At 46.9% G+C, this 18,655-nt stretch overlaps 2 protein-coding genes and 1 long non-coding RNA gene across 3 annotated transcripts; all 3 read right to left on the bottom strand.

The window, feature by feature from the left end:
• Positions 1–1,374: 1,374 nt before the first annotated feature.
• On the bottom strand, positions 1,375–5,009 carry LOC136489619 (putative 3,4-dihydroxy-2-butanone kinase). The gene is made up of 8 exons (XM_066486198.1): positions 4,885–5,009; positions 2,671–2,796; positions 2,538–2,581; positions 2,104–2,187; positions 1,939–2,006; positions 1,749–1,861; positions 1,579–1,674; positions 1,375–1,452 (listed from the first exon to the last, which is right to left on the bottom strand). Exons 1-8 carry the CDS (start codon positions 4,957–4,959, stop codon positions 1,375–1,377), a joined length of 684 nt encoding a protein of 227 aa, XP_066342295.1. The 5' UTR covers positions 4,960–5,009.
• A 2,805-nt stretch (positions 5,010–7,814) lies between these two features.
• LOC136485698 (uncharacterized) lies at positions 7,815–9,537 on the bottom strand. The gene is made up of 3 exons (XR_010766524.1): positions 8,514–9,537; positions 8,000–8,392; positions 7,815–7,911 (listed from the first exon to the last, which is right to left on the bottom strand). It is a non-coding gene; the product is annotated as an uncharacterized lncRNA (long non-coding RNA).
• A 4,908-nt stretch (positions 9,538–14,445) lies between these two features.
• Positions 14,446–16,512, bottom strand: LOC136489618 (putative disease resistance RPP13-like protein 1). The gene has a single exon (XM_066486197.1). The coding sequence runs from the start codon at positions 16,510–16,512 to the stop codon at positions 14,446–14,448; it is 2,067 nt and encodes a 688-aa protein (XP_066342294.1).
• Between the last annotated feature and the right edge of the window lie 2,143 nt (positions 16,513–18,655).

Below are 18,655 nucleotides of genomic sequence, written 5' to 3'. Positions count from 1 at the left end.
CCTTGATAGTATTGATTTATCATCAACAACATTGTTTTTAGGGAACGTGGAGAAAACCCTATCATCTGATTATTTTGGAAAACCACACTAAAACCAATATAACAGCCCCAACACAAGGGCTAGAACCTGGCATATCCACAAATATACCAAAAAGAGAGGAGAAAAAAAATCTCAACACCAAGATAAAGGAACTCTTCGACGATGCCTTCAGTGAGGTATATGACAGCAAGAGGAGACGCCGCAGGATCTTGGCAAGGCTTTCGCACGAGCCTTGCGACGAGGGGTTGAATGGGCCGACCATGGAGACGGAGCAGCAAGTTCTTCAGTGACGCATTCAACAAGAACATCCTCGTCGCTAGCCCAAACTAATCTGAGCTGAGCTTTCGCCCAGAACCTTCGTCAGTGCTCCTGTTGACCCACCCGCGACGGAGGGAGGCACGCACCGGCGAGCGTCCACACCTGGACGGAGGGTTGTGCTAGTTGGCGCCACACCACGTGGAGGCGTTGTCAGACTCACCCACGACGGTGGAAGGCACGTACCAGCAAGCGTTTGTGCCTTGACGGATGGGGGTGCCAACCGCCGCCACACCTCATGGAGCCGTTCCTAGACTCGTCCGCGATGGTGGGAGGTGCGCACAGCCAAGCGTCAGTGCCTGGACAAAGGAGGAGGGTGCCGGTCGCTGCCACACTGCACTCAGTCGCTGTTGGACTCGCCCGCGTTGGTGGGAGGGGCGCACACACTACACCACAACACCAAAATTAGCGATGGACGGTCTGACGCTAAAAGCGGCTATAGCGACAGACAGTCTGACGCTAAAAAGTTGTAGCGACAGACTTCTGCAGACGTTGTAAGTCCTGTCGCTAAAAATCTTTAGCGTCAGACAGGACTTTTAGCGTCAGACAGTCCGTTGCCCTGAATTTTTTAGCGACAGATAGTCTGCTGCTACTCTTTAGCGACAGATAGCCTGGCAGGACTCTATAGCGACAGACAATTTGAAGTTACAAATGTTTTTAGCGACAGATGGTTTGACGAGATCATTTAAATTCATTAAAAAAATAAAAGGCCATTTGGTTGCAAATTAATACAAAAGTAACATCATTGTGCACATTTCTCATACAAATAGATTCATTCATGAACCTGAAACATGGATCCATCAACAATTGTCCACAATAATACAAATACCACTACACAACTAAGATTCAACTTCAACAAACATATATGCATCTTCACAAATTTGACCAAAACTTTACAACAACTCACATAGATAAGCTCACCATCTCATTTATTTCCTCTGGAGACAATAAGAACATCCTCCAAAACATAATGATCATAAGAAGGGACAAGAAGAACATCCTCCAAAACTTTACAATAGCTCAAGCTGCTTTAGCTAAGCAGATCATGGATGTAGATATACCTGTCTTGATTTCCACTTGTAATTCCTGAGTCTCTACCTGCAGTAAAAATTAATTCTTAGGCCAGAACCATAAAAACCATTCTTGTTCGATGATCCTGCAATAGTAAGGTTGTACAGAGCTTAAACATTAAGTATGTGGAGTAGGGTGAGTGAGATTATATACCTTTGCTTGCATTTGTTTGGTGGATTCAGCGCCAGCTGATGCTGCTTCAGAAGAAGCGATGAAAGCAGTCACAGGATCATCCCCAGCCTCAAGTCTCTGCTCAGCACAGTAATTTTATCAGATAACCATGGACAATTGTGCAGGAAGATAAAGTAGAATCAAGAAGTAACCTGTCTCAGAACAGCAGAAGCAGGAATTAGGGCATCCAACATTGTGCGGTATCCTGCGCTGGCACCACCATATTTGCTAACAGCAGCAACGGATGCCTCTAAAGCATCAGCCCCTGCAGAAAAGCAGCAAGGTTTATTTAGTATGTAAAATTCATGATATATGGTCAGAAAGATCAAGCACATTGCTTACATTTATTTGCAGTGACAGTTGAGCTCTGCTTTAAGCTTGCATAGGCAGCCTTGCAGAGTATGTCATACCTGGAGTATATTAGGAAATAGGAACCGTAAGTTTACTCCGTAGTAATCATACATTCAATAAGGAAAAAATGGGCACCGAAAGCACAAATTATCATACAAGATTCCACTTGTTCCACCCATCACCCTTCGGATTGTTGCCCCAATTTCATTTATTGTTCCAGCTGCATCATCCATAGGGTAACTGGAATAGAGAAAAAATGCACTAAATTTTGGTCAAATTTTACATGAAAAAAAATGAATTATATCATAAAATTAGCTGACCCGATTATAATATCAGGAAAATGATACAGAAAAAGACACTGGCTGGAAATGAAGTGTGATACAGTGATAGAACTAATGAGAATCATCAGCATCATGTATATGATTTCCACTGGACAGGAACCAGCGTTATATACTAAAGCTAGTAAAACCAGGTGGGAGTTCATATATCGTCTTTTTTATCACATGTCAGCAGCACAATTATCATATTTCTAATCTACATTTCAAGAATAAAAAACTTCTTGCCAATGATTTGTAGTGCTTTTAACTTACCGCTTTTTCATATCTTCAAGAATAGCTGTTGCACCTCTATACATCTGAAAAGAACAGCAGTGAATTACTCAATCCTAAAATAGCAGTAGTCAAATAAGCATTGAATTGAATTGGTAAACACAATTTAACTCACTGTGGTTCCACAGTCACCATCGCCCACTTTACTGTCCCATTCATTTAGGCTATCCTTGAGATTGATAATTGCAGTAGCACTTGCTTCAATAGCAGCCTCCAGGATACACCCTTGCTTGCTCAGCTCCTGAGATGGAGCAAAAATCTGCAGAAGAATAACAAATCATGATAACTGAGGGACTGCAAATGCATATGGCAGTGTGATAAAAGACAAAAAAATGCAGAACAGTCTTGAAAGTTATGTGAAAAGGGACAATGACAACAGAGCCCACGGTTTGCTCTTGCAACGTGCTAAGGAAAACACATTAACTGTGGTTGATATATATTACTATCTAGTTAAATGATTCAGATGAAAGAGACAAGTACTTGGCGACAACTACAAACAATGCCAAAAGAAAAGGGTGAAGGGGGCTGACCCAGAGATCATCAAACAGTGCTACCTTTTTGTTTGGTTCTTGACATAAGACTGAACAATTCAGTTAAATGCAAGCTATAATTTAGCGAAAAGAAAACAAACAAATAAAACCACTCCATGTTTGTTATAGGCAAAGGAATGAATCAAGTTAGAAAATAAGAGCAGATTCACCCAAGATTCCAGCGCAAGTGTGAACTTAAACATTTTAGTGAAGAGATTGAAGCAAAATAAGGATTCCTAATGTAAATAAGTCTTCAGCAAATTTAAATCCCCACTATGAGCAATTTAAATCATGATGTGGAGCAAAAACTTACTAGTAAGAAATTAAGGTTATAGCAGCTAGATAGAGCAAAAACTTACTAGAAAGAAATTAGAGAGGATTTTATATATGTCACATTACATATAAGTATAAGCTGGTGATGCGTGCATATGTATGGGACAAATTAGAGAGGATTTTTACATAGCTAGCTAGCTACCTGCTGAGACTAGTGCACTTACTACTACCGCTATCACTCAAATAAAAAAGTAACCAATGGCAACAAACGCTAGAACTTACCCTCCACCTTATCTGCTAGTTAAGCGTGTGGATCCAACACCAAGAAACAGGCTGGCATTATTGGTCCAAGGATGTATGGAGAGCTCCAGAATCTTTAACATGCTAAAAATTAGGCAGAAAATGGTTAGTGGAGCAAATTCTGCACAAATTGAATCCTACTGTGAAATTCAGTTACCTGTGTTTACTTAGACAGCTGGCGTCCTGCTTACTCCAAACAAATCAGCAGCAGAAGAATCACATTGTGAGGAAGATATACTTTTCAGCCAACATTCTCTTTCAAAACCATGTAGTGCTTGTTCTATGAGTATGTTCACAGTAACTAGTTTCAGTGACACAGAAGCAAAACTAACACCATCCTAGTTTTAGAACAAAATGGGCTCCCATTAGTAGAACCAAGGTCAGAACATCTATGAGAAGGCATGTGAGAGAATTGAGCTACTTTTCTGCTCTGTAAGATGTCCAGACCATTGTCCTAACAAAAGCAACTACTAAAAAAGTGAACTAGCTCAGGCCAAAAATACCCTGAATCAAACTCACTCAAGCATGACCCAGTTTCAAGCAACCGTCACTAGTGTTTAAGGCAAGCAATAGATGTTGGAACTAGGTAACTAATATTATCAGACTTTTTAAAGTTGAAATAGAAATTTGGGTTTTTTTTTCCTGTAACACAGTCACACATGCTAGTGCTAATTTCTAGACTGAACCTTTACGTGGTCCAAAGACTGATTAATTATGTAGTGCTTCTGTCATGTAGGAGTGCTAAGTTCAGATTGTAGGTTATATGATCTTACAGCCAAGGATAGTAATTTGAATTTGATGCAAGTAAATGTCCCAACTCCCAACCATTTTGTCATCTATGGGTTAAGAAAATCTCAACACCAGTTAAATGTTTGTTCTGTTCTCTCGCCACTTCTATCATCTCTCTACTGCCTAACTCCTACAAAAACAACTGTACAAAAAAACAGACAAGGGCCAGGTGGGAAGAGCATTACATATTCTTGTATGACGATGCATTTAATCACAACACCATCCAACAGAGGCTAGCACATAGCAGTCAATTGCAAAACAACAGTTAGCTTGCATTGACATTTCATAAAACACCTAGATTACACGCAGTGGCAGCACAGAGCAGCAAGCACAGAGCAACGAGCAGAGGATTTCCAGCGGCCGAACTCTAGGTGCACAGTAGCAGCGACGCTAGGTAGCAGCATGGGGATTGGGGGTGATAGGGAGGACAACCTCACCTGGATTCTCAATGCACGACGGCGCCGGCAGGGTAGAGGTACTCGAGGATGAGGCAGAACCGGTCTCCCTACCATGAGCGGCCATGGATCTAGCCTCCCTCGTACGAGCGGCCGTGGATCTGGCGCACAAGTAGGCCCCCCTAATGGCTGCTCAACGCGCCACGACTTGGCGGAGGGTGAAGGACAGGATTGGGCGGGGTGGTGCGATGGATGAGACTTGGTGCTGCCTGCGGCAAGCCGGGAACCCCAAACCCTAACGAATTTGGTGCCGACATAGAGCTGCAGATGATAAGGTCGACGAGCGGCATCGGCATCGGCGGAGCACACCAGCGGCGACCAGGCGAGCAGCGAAGGTGGAGGGTGGGAGCGCGACACGTGGGTGTGGGATCCAGAGGCGGAGGGGGTTGGAGAGACTATTTGCCTAAGGTGAGATGGGAGAAGAGAGGGGGAGAGAGAGGAGAGGAGCGCTGAGCACATCGGACGCAGGACCGAGGCGACAGGACGATCGGTTCTGGACTTGAGTCGAACTTAACCAATCTACATAGTTTTTTTCGGGGTTTTGTGTTTTTTATTTTTTTTCACTGCCTGTTCTATTCCTAAAGACAGGCGCACCGGGCGCCAATGCCAAATGCAAGTGGGCGCGCGAGCTCAATGTAGGTGGGCGCGTGAGCAAGGTGGGCCCCCTTTTTTTAGCGACAGACGGATTGATGCTATACCTGTTTTCAGCGACAGATAGTTCGACGTTAAAGGTGATTACCTATAGCGACAGACAGTTAATCTCTAAATGGAGAATTAGCGTCAGATTGTCTGTTACTTATATTTAGCGTCAGATCATCCATCGATAAAAAAAGTTTTGGCGTCAGATGTCTGACGGTGATATGGTGTTGTGGTGTAGTGACACCGACAGTCGTCCACGCCTGGACGGAGGAAGGTGCCGGCTGCCGCCACACCTCGCAGAGCCATTTCTGGGCTGACCCACGACGATGGGAGGCGCACACCGGCCAGCATCCATGCCTGGAGGGAGGGGCGTGTCGGTCGCCGCCACCTCGCGGAGCCATTCCCAGACTTGCCCACAACGGTTGGAGGTGCACACCGCCAAGCGTCCGCCCTTGGACGGAGGGGGATTCCGGTCGCAACTACACCGCGCGGTGCCACTGTCGGCTTGCTCGCGACGGTGGTAGGCGCACACGAACAGGCGTCTACACCTGAATGGAGGGGGGTGCCGGCCGCCGCCGCACCTCGCGGAGTCGTTCCCGGACTCGCCCGCAATAGTGGGAGGCGCGCAGCGGCAACAGTCCCAAGCCTGGAGTGCAGCCCCACTCTTGCGCCTTAGCGCCGACGATCTCCTGCCGGCCGCCGCAACCATACGTCGCCACACCCGAATACCGCCGAAGCCCACAGCCCTCAAGCTGGACGCATCGCGCCCAAACCCAACACCCCGCGCGGATCCGCCCGTGACAACATGCGAACAGCCGGGAAGCATCGGATCGAGTCCGGAGGGGTTGGATCTGAACTCCACTAGCCCAGGATAGGAGCCGCAGCACCAAATCATCGGATCGAAGCTTGAGAAGCTAGTCGCCACGATCACTAGCCGCCAGCCGCCGCTGCGCGCCGTCCACGCCGCTGCGCAGTGAGGCCGCTCGCCACACAGGGACGGCAGGTTCAGAACCGGATCTTGTCCTGAGGCCACTCCAGCTCTCCCTACGCTTGAGCACAGCAGCGTGACACAGACGCCAGGGGCACGTGCAGACTCCATGCACCGCTCCAAAGATCGCCCTGGCCGAGCTACGCCACCCCGATGACTTTCGTCCGCGGCGCTCCCCCTGGCCGAGCTATGCCACGCCGACGGGTTTCGTCCGTGACCCGAGCCCTGTGAGCCGCGAGCGTATGGCTGCCACATTCGCCCAGCCAGGTCACGGATGCAAGGCTGGAGGCACTAGAAGGCGTGGAGCGGAGCAGCCCAGCCAGATGCTTTGGCGGCAGCAGCGTAGCCAATGGTCGCCGGCCACCATGGGAGGACGTACGGCGGGCCACCACCTGCCATGGACGTCCGAGGACGGGGCCAGCAGGCCTAGACAGGTAGACACCGGATCTGGCCTGAGAGGTTGCGGATCGGGCTCATCACCGGCCATCCCGGTCACCATGGGAGCGAAGTGAAGGTTGAGGAAGAGGAGAGAGCGGGAGGAAGATGTTGCCGAAGCGTCCTTTTTAGCGTGACCGCGGGCCGCCGCTGCCACTCGCCGGTGAGCAGCGGCCGCGGCTGGGGTCTGGCCTGCACTGGGGGCCTTCGGCGGCGGCGCGGTGTGTTTCCCCTGAGCCGCCTCGGGAGACGACGCATGACTGAGGTCTGTAAAGTGATGTGCTTGGAAGTATTAAACATACATAATACTAGTATAATGCCCGTGCTAACGCTACGGATTTTTCTTGAGAATGTCTCTTAAAACAATAAAATTATTTTTGCATAGTCTAATGTAAAAACAATTGTACTTGAGTCTACGTATAATTTTCTAATATTATGACCATCTAAGTTACATTTTGCCTAACTCCTTAATCATCTCTTGAAGATATTCAAGGATGTTGTCGGAACATTCGTTTGCACGACTCGCCAAAACGTCTGCCAAGAATTCCATCCTCAGTGAAGTTGAGAGCTGTGCATGGTATATAGATTAACAATAAGTTACTGTTTTTCTATGTAGTGTACAATATATAGCTAGAGACTATATATGCTTACATTGTTGATCGGTGGCAATCTTTCGCCGTCCTAGAACTTCATGAAATTGTATACATTTATCTAAACTATTTCCTTACATTTGAAAGGGTATTAAATTAGCATATGTGAAATCTTACCATATCAGCATTTAAATAATTTTGTACCCTTGTTTCAACCATGTCCTCTTTTATCTCATCTTCCTCTCCCTCTTGTTGTAGTAATTGAGAGAACCGCGTATTCTCCAAGTAAACATCTCCACCTTCTCTATGTAGTAGGTGTTCTTCGTGCCGCATCAATTGGATATAAAGACTCATGACCTACAAGTTTTTATTTTGTCATTTCAAGATTGGCAGATATTTCCCATGGACATTAGTGAATGCTGAAGCAAGTGTTAAACATGCTTACCGTGCCATTGACTTGCTCATTCCCAAGAAAAAGACAATCCATGTCATCTCTTGCTCCCCAACAATCATCGATTCTGACAAGCAGATGCTTTTTACTTTTTCCTTTCATATATTCAATTACCTCAGCATCTTGTTGCGTACACGCATAATCTAGAGAGATATTATTTTTTATTAATAATTAATTAATTCCCAAATTTAAAGACATATAGGTTTAAATTGATGGTGGATCACCTTGAGGCATGACTTGTACATTGTTTGTTTTCTTTGGCTTATTATACTGAGGCAACACCATCATCTCACTGAGAACATGTATTGGATTTTTATTGGCTTCTAGCCGTGGCGTTTGTACATCATTATCTTTGTACTGTACTTCATTTCCATCCTTTATAATGATCTGCATATGCAATATATAATATCAGTTTTATACGCCATTCTTTTTACATTTAGTATGCAATGGGCCATACGGGTAGAAAATATGAGAGGATATTTGAGTTGTTTGAGAGATTGTTACGTACGTCATCCTCGTGTGCACGCTTCCGCTTCTTGTATCCGTCTTTGGTTTGGACATCTTCATCAGTATAGCCCCGCGATAATCTACCACCACGGGCACCCCCCTCAGTGGACTGCCGACTATATTTCGTCGACAGTGGCGCGCCAGGTAGGGGTCCCCTTTAGGGGTTGTGCGTGCTGATCTTCCGGCGAATCAGATGGGAATCTTCAATATCAACGGCATGTTCTCGACGACGACCTCGTACATCCAGTCGCTCACATAAGTCATCGTCGTCGGGAAGGTGCTCCTACACAAGTAGGCATACAACATCATTCGATCTCGGGCGGTTGTACGGGAGTTGCTTCATCATGTTCACGAGTCAGATTGGACTCACAACGTCAAAACACAACGACCACGTCAAAAAGCTGCATAACGGATCCAATCTACATCACCATGCATGCTTAATGACGACGCAAGAAGCTTGTTGGGACGTTTATACATACATGATTTTGTACCTTTGCATCAACCTACAAGCAGTGACATGTCACGTCTCTGTGCACGACTCTTTGTGCTCCGGCGACTACACAGGGATCGACTCCGACCAGCTCTGACTACACCCGCTCGACTACGGCGACGCTGCGCACCCACCACGTCGACCACGACCACGTCCCGAGCAGCGCCGCCGAGCTCCGACCACGTCAACCACGTCCCGAGCGGCTCCGCCGATCTCCGACCACGCCGACCACGGACCACGTCGACCACGTCCCGAGTGGCTCCGCTGAGCTCCGACCACGTCGACCATAGACCACGCCAACCACGTCCCGAGTGGCTCCGCCGAGTTCCGACCACATCGACCACCAGACCACGTCGCAATGATGATCGCCGCGAAGAACGGCGCTACAACAACCGCGACCACCATCATGACGACAGGTTGGAAAGCTCGAGGACCGGACAACTTCATCGCCACCGACCAGATTTCTATCCAAAGATAAGTACACTTTTAATATTTATATTTAATACAATTTTCATTACGACGTTTCTCCACAAACGTCCCCGTCATGATTATTCTTCAAAAAACGTTTGTCCTTGTATACCATACAGCTATCTGTATTACTACTTTTAGTCTGCGAGTTGTGGTCGGGGACTTCGTCATGATTTATGATTCTGAAAGATGAGTAAAAATAAAATATTATAGTCTAAGCAAACTAAAAGTAGTAATCACACCGTCAATCACCAATTTAGGAGGTCTCTGGAAACTATATTGCCACAGCTTCATTTCAGGGATGTACATGTAAACAACCATCATATATTAGAAAAATAAAATGGAAAGGAACGGTCCATTTTCAGAGAAATATATAGAATAAACCATGACAAGGGCAATAACCATTCCTCTCCATATTAATAATTTTCAGATTGTAGAAACTGTCAAAACTAAAATTACCACTCTGCAGTCTGCACTGCACTTTGCTAGGTAGACAACATAGGAAAAATTGCAATATTTCCAAAGCTTTTTCAGTTCACCAACAAAACATAGCCAGAGCCAATAACTGGAAGTGTAAAATTTGCACACAAATACTTCTTCGTTGCAGTGGACGAACAGGGCGATGCCGAGAAGATCTCCTTTGTGTTTCCTTATTTGTTACAAAAAAATGCTCGATGCTGCCTATGCAAATGGAAGCGCGGGGCTCTTCATTTAGACAGGGTGAGAAAATCTGAAATTTGATTTGTGTAGAAATCTGGCTGAATCGGGTTGTCGGGGCTCTGAACCCTACGCTTGAGCACAGCAGCGTGACACAGACGCCAGGGGCACGTGCAGACTCCATGCACCGCTCCAAAGATCGCCCTGGCCGAGCTACGCCACCCCGATGACTTTCGTCCGCGGCGCTCCCCCTGGCTGAGCTATGCCACGCCGACGGGTTTCGTCCGCGACCCGAGCCCTGTGAGCCGCGAGCGTATGGCTGCCACATTCGCCCAGCCAGGTCACGGATGCAAGGCTGGAGGCACTAGAAGGCGTGGAGCGGAGCAGCCCAGCCAGATGCTTTGGCGGCAGCAGCGTAGCCAATGGTCGCCGGCCACCATGGGAGGACGTACGGCGGGCCACCACCTGCCATGGACGTCCGAGGACGGGGCCAGCAGGCCCAGACAGGTAGACACCGGATCTGGCCTGAGAGGTTGCGGATCGGGCTCATCACCGGCCATCCCGGTCACCATGGGAGCGAAGTGAAGGTTGAGGAAGAGGAGAGAGCGGGAGGAAGATGTTGCCGAAGCATCCTTTTTAGCGTGACCGCGGGCCGCCGCTGCCACTCGCCGGTGAGCAGCGGCCGCGGCCGGGGTCTGGCCTGCACTGGGGGCCTTCGGCGGCGGCGCGGTGTGTTTCCCCTGAGCCGCCTCGGGAGACGACGCATGACTGAGGTCTGTAAAGTGATGTGCTTGGAAGTATTAAACATACATAATATACATTGATAGGCAGAGGTCGTGTTCCATGCATGCATACATACATAATATAGGGTTAGGACAACGGACAAGGCAAAATAGAATCACAGCCATGGTCATCGATCAGGATCTGCTCTGCTTTTTTTCTCCCCTGTTGTACCTCCCCCTTCCTCTGCTGACTGAATAGGGTAGCCTTGCATATATTGGTGCAGTGCAAGCGACAAAGCAGAGGATATGGTGTGACCACCGTGTTCGTGAGATTATGCGGTTTTCCTCTGCTTTTCCAATCAAGGTTCTACTACCAAAGATGATTACAGCCACGGTGAATGGAAAATCATACGTCAAAAGATTTGTATGGTAGTGTCGTGGCCCGACATCATGGATCTGGGATCAGCATACAATGTTGGTGCTGCATGTCTGCTTGCTGTTTGTTACTGTACCACAAGAGATTTCATCACCACACATTCGGTTCATTGACACTGTTGTCGCTGTTCCCGCCTGGCCTACTTCAATGACTCCCAGAGGCAGGCCACCAAGGATGCTGGGGTAATCGCTGGTCCAAATGCTATGCGCATCTACGGATGAAAACGGTCGGAAACGGTCGGAAAACCTCTCAACCGTTTTCTACTTCTACATTTGAATACGAAAACGAAAACGTAAGCGGTAAAGCCGGACACAAAAACGAACACGAACTTACGGAATATCAAAAATTTCGAAAACGAACTAATTCGAGCGGAATTATGTCGAACACGGTCGGTATACGAAAAATCAATACGGAATATTGACCCGTAGGACCAAGTGCATAACAATTAACAAGTACATAATAATTAACAAGTCTTACAACTTTCATAAAAAGTATCTCCATTCGACACGACGTAATGAAGATACTATTTTTTAAGGCAACAAGCGCTTGTACGCGATTAATATATCGCTGACTTTGTTTAATTTTTTTGAACATCTTCAAGACATCAAATGAAAAAACTAAGTACTAGAAAGTTGTAGATCTCGTCGAGAGCTACAATTTTCATATAAAAATCATCTTCATCCGAGATCGTATGAAAAAGATATAATTTTTCTAAGGTTGGACTTGTAGTGGGCCAAATTTGGTTTAAACCGAATTTCGAATTCGAGATATTCCGAATTAAAAGTAGAAAACAGTCAAAAAAAATGTCTAAACCGTTTTCGTTCCGATTTTGAATTTGGTATTCCGAATTTCGAACCGAATTCGAATTTGTCCGAAAATACGAATTCGATCGGATTAAATATAGAAAACGATGCGGTTCGGTATGGGATATTTCCGTACCGTTTTCATCCTTATGCGCATCTATGAGCCGACTGCTGCTGATATTGCTTATGGCCTTGACAAAAGAATGTTTTTTTATTGGACCTTGCATTGGAGGCAAAACTTTTGATATCTCTCCTCTCGGGAAAAAATGGAGTAAATATGGGCGTGGCCGAGGTTTTCCTCTGCTTTTCCAATCAAGGTTCTAATACAATGTTGGTGCTGCATGTCTGCTTGCTGTTTGTTACTGTGCCACAAGAGATTTCATCGCCACACATTCGGTTCATTGACACTGTTGTCACTGTTCCCGCCTGGCCTACTTCAATGACACAGGGACCCCGCTGTGTCCCTGTGTGGCCGGGAAAAATAAAAAGTTTTGCTCCCTTTCCTTTCCAGCACACACCTCGGCCACGCCGGCTTCTAGGCTTCTCATGATTTGGCACTAGGTGGTCGATCGTGTCTTTGCAACTGTCCTCTGTGTGACAGTGTAGAAAACTGAAATTAAATCTGCCAGCTAGAGATGATGATCCCTGGCCCCGCGCGCTCCAATGGCAGAAAGGAATGTACAGGATCCCATCCCTGCATACATAAAGTTGGTTGCATAAAAAATACATACTAAGACGAGCAATGTGTTGCGAGAGAAAATTATTAACTACCTGGCCCTGGCTAAATATGCACTTGCTTTATTTCGGATCAGGCGCTGCAAAAACCAAGCGACATCAAAGTTTTCATCTCCAGGAATGCAATCGACTCACTTGATATGGCCGATCTTGTCGTTCTCAGATGAGCTGCCTCCTACCAAGAACAATAATCTCCATGCTGTCTAGTGACGGGACTCCTTTTAGCACCTGCTCATTTGGGCAACCGATGATCCTGATTTTCTGTAACCTAGAGAGGTTGCTGATCCTTTTGAGCATGGGACAATCGATTGCATATGTTGAGTGCGGGGACACCTTGAAGCACCTGCAGATTTAGACAGCGGAGGATACTAATCTTCTGCGATCTGCTGAGGCCAGTGGTCCTCTTGGGCTTGGGGCATAGGGACATGTCAAGCTCGACAACTGAGGGGAAGTTCTGCACATATATATCAGGTTGGTATAACCTCCTCGTACAGGTTGAGAGCCCAAGAGGTGTTCTGGTGCAAGGCCCGAAAACCAACCGACGACAGGGTGGCTGTGCTCTGCTCTGGCTTGTTTCTGCTCTGTTATACTTCATCCTTACTCTGTTGACTGAACTGCATGCTGTCCCGTGCTTCCAAAGAATTATGAATGAACCATTATATTCCTCAGTCACAGCTCAAAGTGAAGGCTCGTCTGTCTCCCTCAGAAAGCAGAGGGCCTTCATATATTGGTGCAGTGCAGGCGACAGAAGCAGAGGACACATATGGTGTTGCCACGAGATTAGAGGAGAGGAAAACTCCATAATCGCCATTACATTGAGGAGGCTCAGTAAGATTGACCAACAATAATGATTGGGATGCCTGATTTCATTATCATCAATCAGGTCAGAATACAATGTTCTTACTGCATGTCTGCTTTCATCACCACACATTCGGACCATTACAAGATCCACGACTTCAGGCCCATTACTTGTGCAAATATATATAGGTCTATTACTTCAAAAAATATATATGGAGTGTACAAATATACATGGTCAAGACTACAAGAGTGCAGGAGACGGTATCCGTAACCATGATTTGGCAGTATGTCGAGAGTATGTGTACTGCATGCTGGAGACGAGCTTCTACCAAGCAGATCTCAGTCCCACTTGCCAGTGCAAGCTAACATCATGTGTCTGCCATAAGGATCCTGGATGCCTGCATACATTAGTTACACTGTCAGTGCATAATGACACTTGAAAATACGTAATAATTTGAGAGAAAAAATATAATTACAAATATAAGAGATGATAATACACATACTTTGGCCAGACTTGAACAGGGAAAAGGTGAACACAAGCACTGTGTTTTTCTTTTGTTCCAAGACAATTGATTGTTAACAATTGTAGATGTCCTATCGTCGGACGGGCAGGCTGTAGCAACACTTTGTTTAATCACCATATATTTTGATGCCCTGTTGTTCTATGTATGGTCCAATGAAAGCTTTTCCTGCAACGAATCAGAGTACAAGCAATAATTAATAAATATGAAAACTCACTTCCGGCCTAGTGAAAGAATGAAATTTACCTGAACACACGAGCCATCTCCAATGCAGCTATGCAATTACCAGTCTTGGTCTGCATCTCAATCTTCGAGGCAGGCAATCTTGTGCTTTCCAATGTGGCTGATCTTGTCCCATTCGGAGCTACCTGGAGATGAGGAGGATTCGTATAGCTTCTTGTTGCAAACCAACTCGAGATACCTTGGGTTTACAGCTCGCATGTATTCTGGAAGCGTGTCCATGGTGGTGTTGTGCAGTCCAAGGCTGTCGAGTGCTGCGACACCTTCTAGAACCTCCAGCTTTGTGCAGCGAACAATCCTAATCTTCTGCAACGTGGGGAGTCCGCTGATCCTCTTCAGCTCAGGGCAGTCAAACACGTCAAGTTCCACAACTGAAGGGATGTTCTCCACATGTGTCAGGTTGGTGAGCTTGTACAGGTTTAGTTCTCTCAGAGCATGCCTCTTGCTGCTGGCGAGGCCTGGTGGAAGACAGCTCAGCTTGCAGTTTTTGATTTGGACTGTCCCCAGACAAGGCATGGCTATGGCAGTTTCCACATCCATATGCTCCTCACAGTCGTTCCATTCCCACTCTTCCCACTCACATAGCCCAACCAATTGCAGATTTCTCAGTTTTGGAAACGGTGCAGATGTACTAGCATCGGAACCTCTAGCTACCACGGAGGATGACGCTTGGAATTGGGGGCCAATACGCTTGATGGCTGGCGCGTCTATGATGGTCAGCAATTCCAAACTTGGGAGGCAGCATAGACCATCAGGGAGCTGGGTGCAGCAAGGCAGGTTCTCCAGCCACAAATACCTTAGGCTCTTAAGGTCCGCCGACGCTGGAGCACACATCCAGTATGGTAGCTGGCGACCAACGTATCCCCCTTTCAAAATAAAACTCTCCAGGCAGGTTGGAGGGCAGAGCTTTTCCAAGACTTCCTTGGTCACGCTCTGTTGCTGTTGTTGCTCTGCCTCACCACCGCCTGTCCCTATAGTATGTCCACTTGCACTATAGTTCAACTCTAGATACCCAAGGTGGCGCTTGCTGCTAATCATGGCCTTTTCAACCATCCAGCTGTCATGCACCTTCTCTAGGCCATATAGTGTAAGCTTTCTAAGCTGAGAGAGAGGCTCCAGCTCTTGCAAACTGCACCAGCTATTGCTTGCATCCATGTCCACATGTACTGGGAAGCCATAAAGTGACCTCAGATTTGTTAACTCACCAAACCCCTTAGGAATGACACTAACATTTGATCCATCGATGTCAAGAGATCTTAGATGCACAAGTTTTATGATGCTGCCAGGAAGATAGCATAGCTTCTTACAGTTACCAAGTGAAATGTACAGTAGAAATTTCATCTTCTGGATATCATCTGGTAGCCAAGATATATCAGTTTCCTTCAAGTGAAGGTATCTTAAGTGCTTCAACATAGATAGAGAGGGAACCAATCTATTAGAATCAGCAGACCATATGTACAGTACCCTCAAGCTAGAGAAACTACTCAGCGAGTCACCAGGAAGATGAAAGCTTACTCTAGAATTTATAATTAATGTCCTAAGTGACTCTCGCCTTTGCAAAATGCCCCAATCCAGTACTGATACGGTCTGTTCTATGGAGAGGCGACGGACATGCATACCAGTAGCAGCCTGTTCTCTACCAACCACCACCACTAGTGATTCTTCTCTTGCCATGTATTCAGCAAAGGTGCGGACCACATCGTGCATGGTGCACCGGTTTCCAGTGAGACCATATCCTTTTGTAGGTTGTATAAGATTCCTCTTTATTAACTCTCGGTAGTACTCAATTGCCATCTCTTCGAACCCATACTCATGTGAAATAATACTACTACCATCCAAAGGTTGGATAAATCCTTCACTAATCCACATTCGAGTTACTACATCTCCAATGATTTCTTTACCTTTAGGAAATAGTGAGCAGTACAGAAAGCATTGCTTTATCTGGGGTGACAAGTCCTCGTAGCTCAAGTATAGTCGGTTGTCGAGTTCTGGAGGCAGTCCGGTCAGTGACCAAGCTGGCTTGTTCAAAACAGATTTCCACTCATGCTCACTTGGGTATCTTGTGCTCAAGAGACCTCCAATCACTTTAATTGCAAGTGGTAAGCCATCACAATTTTCAAGAATTTCCATCCCAATAGTTTTCAGTTGATCAATTCCATCTACCTGCCAACATTTAATTTAAAGCTTCTTAATTATTTCTAACAACTATCAGGTTGCTTATGTACTTCTCTAAGCAAATAAGCTTCTTCTGTAAAACAATGAAGCGTAGGTTGGCCAACATATTGGAAGTGTACCGTCCTTTATTCGAAAATAAGCACAAGACTATGCTTGGAAAGGGCCGATTTGAAATGGAATCCGCAAAATCCCATAAGACTAATATATGGAATCCGTGCATTGCAATTGGGCTTTAAATGTTCTCATTTGGGAAACAGGACTATACTACAGAAAGTTTTGTAGTGGCTTTCCTTGCAAAAAAAAGTTTTCTTGTGGCTACACGAATCGGACTTTAAATGGTCTCTTTGCGTTTTAAATTTGTTGTGTGGCAGCTACATGGTATTATTAGCTATAGAACGACTAGGATAGTCAAAAGTCGAAATCTGGGCATTATCTACTAGGACGCACTTGATGCATTAAAATATTCATTTATATGCAAACTTAGGGTCTTCGTTTTGGTTTATTAGAAATGGTAGACTGAGTAATTTAGTTGTAAATTTTGGACTACTTTACATTATGGTTTGTAATGGCATAGGTGGATAATTTAGACAAACGTTATATTTATAGGTTACTTATTGATGAAATCCAAACATAGAGATATATTAAGCCTCAGGATCAAGGGTTCCCGACCGAGAGATCCCACGACCAACCCCTCCCGGATAGCTCGGGGGCTACACCCATCGGGTGCGCTCGCGTGCACCCTCTGGCTAAGGCATTGGGCCGAGCCCGAACATGCCCGGCGCCTCTGCTTGGGACTCAGGGGCTCGCCCGAGCCCCAGGCTCCCGATCGAAGGGAGCATGGACCCGATCCTTAGCTCCTTTCCAGCCTTCGGTTCTAGCGAAGGCCTAGGCTCGAGGCAAACCCCCAGAGCCACCAAGGCTTGGGGGCTCCCCGACACTGCCCCGCGGACGTGGCACTATCAACCGCTCCTCTGAAAGGGTCACGCACTAGGCGTGATGCAAGAAGCCAAACTCCTCCGCTAGCCTCGGGGGCTCCAGGGCTTCCGGGCTCGCGCGTTAGCCCCCCAAGCTGGCTGTCTTTGCCACCAAGAAGCCTCCAGAAGGCGCACCTGGTGAAGACCGGTCCAAACCGACATAGCCTGACATTCAGCGTGTCATAACAGAGTAGCCGGACGATGCCCAAGGCTTCTTCAGCTCCACGACATCGCCACGGTCCACTTGATGCCACGGCAACACCCTCCTGGACTCCGGCGCATGTAGACCATTGGCTAAACTCTCACAAACCGTCATGTACCCGACCTACCTTGATATGTAAGGGGAGGTTGGATCCTAAGACGGGAGAGGACGATTCTAGTCGACGATTCCAGAACACAATTCTAGACGATCCAGAGACGGATCATTGGACTCCTCAGCAAACCAGTTCATGCTCTGCACCAAGAGCAAATCCACCCAGAGAGGGGCACCGAGAGCTCCTTCCCCTTCCTCCGATCATCTTCCTCCTCTTCAGCGAGGGGGAAGGCTCCACCAGCGGCGAGGCTTCCCTAGGATCAGCACCGAGCGATCCCCTACAAATCTCTCTCTCTCTTACACTCTGTTGTAACCCCCAGATTTTGGGTGCTCTTGAGTATAAGGATCATCAGCTACTGGATGTAGGGACCTGAGAGCCCGAACCAGGATAAAGCATTGCGTCCCCTCTGTTGATTCTCGTGTTCTTGAGTCCACCCAAGACACTGGAGACATGTACTCTGACACTAATACGAACAGCAATGCTTGCTGCGGTTCTGATCCTGTGACAGCTGGCGCTCTAGGTAGGGGAGCACGTCAAGTGTGATTACTGCTCTATAGTGGCCGGAGCCACCCGCCTCGTCGCTGGATCAAGCGGCGCCGCCCCAGACGGTGGCGTCCGCTTCCCCGGAGAGTTCTCCATCACGGCCAGCACCTTCGCTCCGGGCCAGGTCCTCAACTTTGGGAGCCTGGCCTACGTCGCTGACCGCTATAGCGAGCTCCGCCCACTCAAGGAGGCTCCGCCCGCTCAAGTGTAATTTGACCATGGTTCTTCTATATGACCAGGACACTTAGATTGGCCAACATATTAAAA

Source organism: Miscanthus floridulus, chromosome 10 (genome assembly GCF_019320115.1).
Source record: "Miscanthus floridulus cultivar M001 chromosome 10, ASM1932011v1, whole genome shotgun sequence".
Classification (NCBI taxonomy): domain Eukaryota; kingdom Viridiplantae; phylum Streptophyta; class Magnoliopsida; order Poales; family Poaceae; genus Miscanthus; species Miscanthus floridulus.
This window is presented reverse-complemented; position numbering and strand designations above follow the sequence as displayed.